The sequence below is a fragment of the Vollenhovia emeryi genome, unplaced genomic scaffold, assembly GCF_000949405.1.
Source record: "Vollenhovia emeryi isolate VEMERY1.0 unplaced genomic scaffold, V.emery_V1.0 DF939284.1, whole genome shotgun sequence".
NCBI classification, from domain to species: Eukaryota; Metazoa; Arthropoda; class Insecta; order Hymenoptera; family Formicidae; genus Vollenhovia; species Vollenhovia emeryi.
This window is the reverse complement of record NW_011967082.1, coordinates 262473-270665: the sequence shown is the minus strand read 5'-3', so window position 1 is coordinate 270665 and position 8193 is coordinate 262473. Positions and strand designations below refer to the sequence as shown.

General features: G+C 41.2%; 1 protein-coding gene across 1 annotated transcript; it reads left to right on the top strand.

The window, feature by feature from the left end:
* The first annotated feature begins 8 nt into the window (after window positions 1–8).
* LOC105559233 (DNA repair protein RAD50-like) lies at window positions 9–2138 on the top strand. Its single transcript, XM_012007369.1, has 6 exons — window positions 9–171; window positions 245–370; window positions 483–752; window positions 980–1113; window positions 1199–1330; window positions 1403–2138. Exons 1-6 carry the CDS (start codon window positions 103–105, stop codon window positions 1614–1616), a joined length of 945 nt encoding a protein of 314 aa, XP_011862759.1. The 5' UTR covers window positions 9–102; the 3' UTR covers window positions 1617–2138.
* Window positions 2139–8193: the final 6055 nt, after the last annotated feature.

Here is an 8193-nt window from a genome sequence, read left to right as displayed (position 1 = left end):
AGAAAGCGAGAGTTACTTGACAATATAACGCTGCGTAAAATTAAGGAAACGCTAGGAACTCTAAAACAGCAATACAAGGAATTAAGCGAGAAACTGAAAAATATGAGTAACAAGAGGATGTGGAAGAAAGGGGACCAACTAGAGGACGCGAAGCAAGTATTGCTTCGGCAAGTAAGTAACAATAATTTATTTTTGACATTTATACATTTTTATTGATTAATGATTTGCTCGATCGCATTTTTAGAGAAATGTAACGATGGGACAGCAGGAAGAGTTGGAGAGAGTACTCTTGCAGTGCACGCAAGAATCACGGAAAGAGAAGTATCGATTAGTCCGCCGGAATTACACTACCAACTGTATTGAATTAACGGTAAAGTATCATATATGCGAAATATAATTTTGCGATGTTTTATGGCTGTTTGTTAAAAATGCTAATTGTGACTTTGAGTATCAAACCGAACTTGCACGATTCTTTTCGCTAGGTTCACGAAGACGCTATAAAAAATTTGCAAGCTTACAACAAAATATTGGATGTCGCAATGATCGAGTACCTCGAGGAACGTATGGCGACGGTCAACAGAATAATGAAAAAGCTGTGGAAAAATGTTTATAAGGGTACAGATACAACCAGTATAGAGATCTGCACGGAACCTACGAATATGAATACCAAAAGAAGCTACAACTACAAATTGATGCAAACTAAGCACGGCTGTAAAATGGATATGAGAGGACGTTGCAGTGCTGGACAAAAGGTAATAATTATTGTGCATGCGATTGCAATTTGGGCGGGTTGCCACGATACCGATTTCAATTATTTCGTAAACGAATTGTATTGATTTTTAAAAAATTCGAAGTTTGGCTTTCGAATTAGAGGGACGTTCTTTCGTACGCATGTGACGTGTTGTGCCTTGTGCGAGTGACGTGGTCAGTGACTGCGACGCGGGAGGCGTGACAATATTAACGTCCGAATTTTTCACAGGTATTGGCATCGATAATCATAAGACTCGCCTTGGCAGAAACGTTCTGCAAGAACTGCGGAATTCTCGCGTTGGACGAACCAACGACAAATCTGGATGAAGAAAACGCAAATAGCCTAGCGGATATGCTAACCAAGTACGCATGCATTTTTGTTTCAACCGTTTAAAATAATCGAACAACTCTAAATGACATACAACGTAACGAATAATATGTGTTGCAGAGTGGTTGAGTTACAATCGAGACATCAAAAGAATTTCCAGCTGATTATAATCAGCCACGATGAAAAGTTCCTGCAGAAACTGGCCAATTTGAATAATAACAAGAAATTCCACGAGCTTTACCTTAAACACAAGTATGTATACTTATAAGAACGTATGTATGTTTTTTTTATTGCTAGAAGTAAAGAACTGGACTCTTTTCGTAGCGGAATGATCTCAGTAAAGCTGTCTACCTTCAACGACCCTACGAGTTCTCTGTTACATATGAGTGAGGATGAATCTGAGGAGGAAGAAGAGCGATTGAATCAATTTGGCGCGTCGACCAGCGGTTTATCTAGAGGTACAGCTAAAAGATACAATAACTTAAGTGATGAAGATAACAGGCCACCAGCTAAAAAGAAGTATTGTTTCACCGAGTAATATACGATAAGCATTTTTTGCCTCGAAATAGATATTTCTGTACATATATGCATTCTATTATATTTTTTTGAATATCATATTTCCAATTTTATAATGTTTCCACAATTGATATAGTAGATATATTCATAACATGTTATTGCGCGTCTATTCTTATGAAAGAAATATTATATATGTAAAAAATATATTGAAATACCTCAAGTAATCAGATAAGAATAGGAATTTCGTTTTTGCATCGAAATAGGTATTTCTGTACACATATATGCATTCTATTATATTTTTTAAATATATATAATTTTTTTTGATAATGTTTCTACTATTGATATAGTAGATATTTATTCATAACATGTTATTGCGCGTCCATTCCTATGAAAGAAATATTATACATATATGTAAAAAATGTATTGAAATACCTCAAGTAATAAGATAAGAATAAAAAAATTAATTTATAATCATCCCGAAGGAAATGTAATGTTGGTTATTGAGATATTGAATTAAACATTGTGTTCGTATTTTATTTTTAAATATTGGTCTTGTAAATTAATATTAATCGCACAAAATATTTAAATATAGTCATAGTTAAATGACTTATTCAGAACATGTCGAGCAGATTAATACAATGAGTCGAGACAAAATTAATTGGCATGTTCGACAAGTGACTTCCATTTTTGTATCTGACGGCAACGAAATTCGATGTTCCCTCGTCGCGCTCCACGAATCTTTAAAAGAAAAGCCGCTTTTTAAAACAAGTTTTCCCAATTAACAGGTTCATCGCAAACGTAACATTTTATATTCACACCGATCGAAAGATACCGTTGAGGACCGGCGCTAGCTTCAACAAGATGTTTTATAAAATTATCTATTTTTACACCAAATTGCCGTCGCGTGAATGTAAATAACACTGCTGGTGCTTTGGAATTAGGGTGTCTCGAAGGGGGTCGGCGCTAAAAAGCACTGGGTTTCCAACTTGGGACCGCCAATTGGAGCGGGAGAATCGGTCGAACGTGTAACGAGAATCAATCGGGAAGTCGGCCGCGGGCGGGCCGGGTACTCCGGTATTGTCTCTCTCTCCGGCGAGAGTCTGGATGACCGCTATAGTTAACGAGTTATCGCGAATCGAGTGCCTGGGGGAGGGAGCCGGCATCGTAATAGGCTGCTGCCGCTGCTGCTGCTCGGGTAGTCGTAACGTCATAATAGAATAGCGATGTTAGTAATACCATCGCGCGATACCGCCGCGACTGGAGGCAACCGACCGGGCGATTGACTGGCCCGGCGCGGCATACCGAGTCTAACCAATTTGCATCGCATTGTGTACTCGTTACGGCCTCCATCTGCGTCCGCGCGAGCGCGAGCGCACACATCGTCGGGGCCGAGGCCGAGGCGACGGCGACGACGAGAGGCCCCTTGGACCTTCTTTCATTAATGCGTTCCCCCCCCCCCCCCAATTTCCTTTCTTCGCCTAACGAACATTTGCATTTTTAATTATCATCTTGTTACTTTATTATTTATCCGCGTTACGTTCTACATATCTTTTCTTCAAATGTAACTTCAGGAAGACTATCAAATATTTTTCTTTTTTAATTAAAAACGTTATTAATATTTTAAGGATTGTCTGCAAATTGCTTCAAGAAGGAGACTGACGCTTTCGTTGTATCAAATAAAGATTTACTTGAGATTGATCCGATTTGGGTGGAATATCCCGCATTTAAATGAATGCGGCGGGTGGTTTGCATTTCGGCGCAGCGGTAGCGATTGCCGAGCCGAGAGACGGGGGCATCGCCGTCGCACTGGACGCGTCCGTGCATCCCGACGGCGAAACCGGGCGCCGCACGGTTCCAGCAATCAGCGCCCTGGGAGAGCCGTGGAAACCGCGGAAACCCCCAACTCTATTATCGTTTCTGGCATCGTTATCGTTATTAGCCGCTCCATCGCCCGGCCATCCTACACCGGAGAGAGCGAAACTACCCCCGATGCGTTTTCGTTATGGACCTCGGAGCCCACGAATCGAGATACATGTGTGTGTTTATGCACTTTATTTAATATACAGGATGTACTAGAACCACCTTTCAATCGCAGATTCTTCAAAAACTTTCAAGAGAAAAATTCGAATGCAAAAATGTCGAGGCTATAATAGTTTCTAAATAATAAGCGACTATATTTCGCAGACGATAGGTCTGAGATTTCGCGCGCTCAGGTACGGCGACACGACGGGTGATAAAAGTGCTCCTATGAATGTCATCCTTTTTAGCGTAGTAACAATCTTCACGGAAACTGATATTGAACGATCACTTTGACAGCTGCAACACTTTGGTCGGTATTCATAGTCAGATGTATCTTATATACAAGATCTTAAGATCATCTTTAGACACTCTGTAGCCAATGAGATGCTCCATACAGCATCTTTAGATAAATTCAAGACGGTCTTGAATATAAGATCTGATTATGAATACCGGCCCTTCAAGTTACAAAATGTTCCAAATTTTTACTTGAATTAAATGAAAAGGGGCGACATTCATCGGAACACTTTATCATTCTTCATGTCGCCGTGTCTGAGCGCGCGAAATCTCAGGCCTGCCATTTGTGGAATATAATCGCTTATTATTTAAAAACTATAGCCTCGATATTTTTGTATTAGAATTTTCCTTTTGAAATATTCTAAAGAATCCGTGATTAAAAGGATATCCGGTGGTTTTAGTACACCCTGTATACTTTTATATAAGTATTATATAAGGTAATTGATATAATATATTAAAAATATAAATAATAATATTACACATCTACATTTAATGTAGAGCCGCAGAACTCTCTGTATTAAATAACATATCTACAGTTAAAGCGGCAGCTCTTTACGCGTTTCTTTGATCTTGCCGAGTTCCACCGATTCAGCATCCTTGATGATTTTACGCGATACTGTTAACTCGCATATTGTCGCGTTCTATTATAATGATTTTACGGCCGTTTTCATCTCGTTTTCGCTCCTCTCTTACGAATCATTTCATTGTTTCTCCGCGATACATTCCGACCTTGCAACAATGCGCGTAATATGATTACACGCTAAAAGCTTTGACGCCCACGGCGTAGACTCGATTACGATATTCGTCAGTAATATTGTGATTGATATTGTTGCGCCATCGATACCGCCGGCCCGTGTGATTCGCGGTCGGGCTATCTCGAGCAATTGGAGCGCAGAAATGTAACGAGAGGACGGATGCTCCCCCGGCCTTCATCTCCGATCCGCTTTGATCCCTTTCTCACTCCGATCCCTCGGCGAGGAGAGGAAAGGCAGACGGGGAATTTCCGTCCGCGCCCCCTCTTCAAAATATCAACTAAACGATAACCGTATTTATTATTCATTCGGCCGCCCTCTCCCCCCGGTCCCTTCCTCCTCTCGTGCCGCGCGTCCCCAATTTTACGAAGTAGTTTTTCAAAGAATTCCGCGGGGCGGTCTGCATCGCCCATGAGACAAGGGGGCGAGTGTAGGGCGGAAAGTGGCTTGGATCGGCGATACAACGGCCCTCGACTTCGCGGGATCATATCCAATACGATGTTCCTTAGGAAAAAATTATAAGGACAGCCACTCGTGTGTAAGACGCGCGGCTGTGTTGTATAAAGTCCGGGCATATTTTTAGTAAATGAGCAGAGTTGGGAATGTTACTTTATAAAAGTATCTAGTTACAGTTACAGTTTTTTGTTTGCTAAAAATGTAACTAGTTACAGTTCCAAGTTACCAATTCTGAAAAGTAACGCGTTACAGTTGCAGTTACTAAAAAAGTAACAAATATTTGAAATCTGCATTTGAAACGTAAAGCGTTAATAAAGGCGTTTATGCGCAGATGCAAGGCCTAATCTGCAATCTTTCGGTGCTGTATGGGATGTTACAAGTAAAATATCGATCTTCTCCGATTTACATTATTATTTGAATATCATTTCCAATATTATTACTGAAGACCGGCTGGGAAAGATTTCTACGCGGGCAGAGTATTCGTCGGCGAAAATGAAAGAACGGAAGAACGCGGCGTAATCGAGGCGAGAGTCGAAGTGCACGCGCTGTTTCGGCGAAAATCGAGTCTGAAATAATCCTCGACAGACAACGAGGAGAAGAAGATCGTGATCGAGTTATCGCGATTAACGCGAATGCACCGAATCCGCGCACTGATCTTCCCTCGCGCCGAAGATCGCAAGCGCACCCTTGTCCGATTCAACACGAAGACGAAGATCCTTTTAAATATAAACTCACAAAATTTTATACGTATGGTTTCGCCTCTAACACTTATTCGGATCCTCGTTCAACTTATTTGAATAAATAAAATAAAAACACAAAACAGATGCTTTATTTCGCACAAGTAACAGATAACATAAAAATGTAAGACACTTACCTCACCATTTCTCCGCCGTTGCCCGATGCCTCCAAGACCTGCTCCTCCTCTCAGATTTCCTTGTTGCACTCACACAACACTTACTCGCGAAAATCATCGATTGCGCGAAATTTCGGACACTCCCGTACGCGATGTGAAATACCGTGAAACGCACGAAATATTATTAACAAATATCGCGTGACTTTCTGTTATACAAATTACTCAAACTAACGACTTGCATTTTCGATTCGGAAGAATAGGATAATGGATAAAACACTTTTGAATTGGCGATATAAAATACAACGCGAGCAACAGAAGCATAATCTGCGGTAAAGAGCGAATTACAGCGCGAACGCCGAAGTCGTACAAATTTCTCTCTTTTCCCGAAAATGGAACAGATTACACGAAATCGATAGATAATTAAAAGCGCGGTGCATTAACGAGATGTAACCGCGACAAAGTATCACGGTCGTGAAATATCTACGTGTACGTTGATAAAGAGCCGTCGCCCCGATATGCAATTCGTTTCTTATTACAAGTTGGAGAAACTTAATATAATAATTAATCGAGGAACGTTACTTGTTACTGATAAAGGTGTGCAAATCAATAGTGTTTTATCCCAGCATTCATCGCGATCGAGTCTTGGAAACCGATAACGCAAAAGTAATAACACGCACGGAGCGACTCTCGCCACTGCCTGCCGGCTCGACGTTCGGCAGGCGAATGATAGCGCGACGATCTTCAGGCACGCAAACATAGTACGTCACCGCGCCGGGAGAAAAACAACTACGAACGTTGAGAATTCGGTGCCTTTTTTGTTCCGTGACTGTTACTACGCTTTGTGTATCATTCTGCGGACTTATTGGTACCAATTAAATAAACGATTAATTCTGTTCAATCGAGAAAATGTATCGGAACAAAAATCATTGTTACTTAAAATCTAACTACTAAGATTAGAGATTTTACCTCAACAGTTGGTGTATACAAATGTGTATTTTTTAAATTGCAAATCTTCATTTATCATGAATCGAAAAGGGAAGCGAAGCACACCGCGCTTCGAGAAAACGAATCGGCATCGCGGAAAAGAGGCCTCAACTGTTCGACATTAACGACATTCGCGCTGGTAACATCTCCTTTTTTGAAAGGGAATGTCTATTCAGCAATATTGGTCTAATATTGTATTAATATTAGGCCAGTATTCTTAGTACATTGTTAAATATTGGCCAATGCACTTCCAATATAAATCTAATGTTATATAATTATTATTGTGCAATATTTACATTTATTCCAGGGCCAATACTTTACGTTGGACAATATCGGCCAATGCATTTCTAATACAACGGACTTTGGGCCAATGTTTAGCCAATGCACCTACTAGGGATGTAACATCTTAATTTAAGATTGATTACAACTAGCAAGATTTTAAACCTCGAGCCCTATCGGTATTACGACTCGTAAAGCGTTGGCGCCGCCTGCAATTTCATTCCGCTCATTTTATTTCAGATATTTAGCGACGCGTCAAAGTGAATTCAATAAGTAAACGGCGAAGTCAATATCGATGACGTCGCCTGGTTTCCTGGATGTAATTTCGCTCTCGTCTTCATCCTTCACGATCTTGTTACTCCTCGCGCGTTACATCCTCCCCGAGATCAGACGCCACTTTTCTTTTCCGTTTCCTACGCCCGCGCCCTCGCCCGCCTATGACCAAGTCCCCGAGGATAAAAGGGATCAGAGGAAAAAGGGGGATATGGATTGACACTCGAATTCCACCGGTAAAGGATCTCCTCTTCCGGCCGGTCATTTTTCTTACCCTCGTCACACCCCTCGCGGGCCCACCCTCGGGCCGGCTCGAATCCCGCTCGCGGTTTAACAAACTAGATTCATCAAATTCGACACCGATCGTCCATCCGTCGGTCGGTCGATTTCTCGTTCTGGATTTCGCGCGCATGAGGTCTCGCACACAGCGCGATAGGAATACGTAACTTGTCAGCGCAGCCAAATTTTTACGCGGCAGTATTTCCCGCGGGAGATCCTAATTCATTCGGGATTTGTACTTGAAACGATGCATTGCCAGTTTTGCGGAAGAGTCTAAGAATTTTTACCAAATAGAAGCGCATTGGTATAAACGATTAAACGTATATAATTTATTACAACACGTCGTTTCTAGAGGCATCCACTTTTTAACGTGCTGCACAACACGAAATTAATTTAATTAAGATCCAATT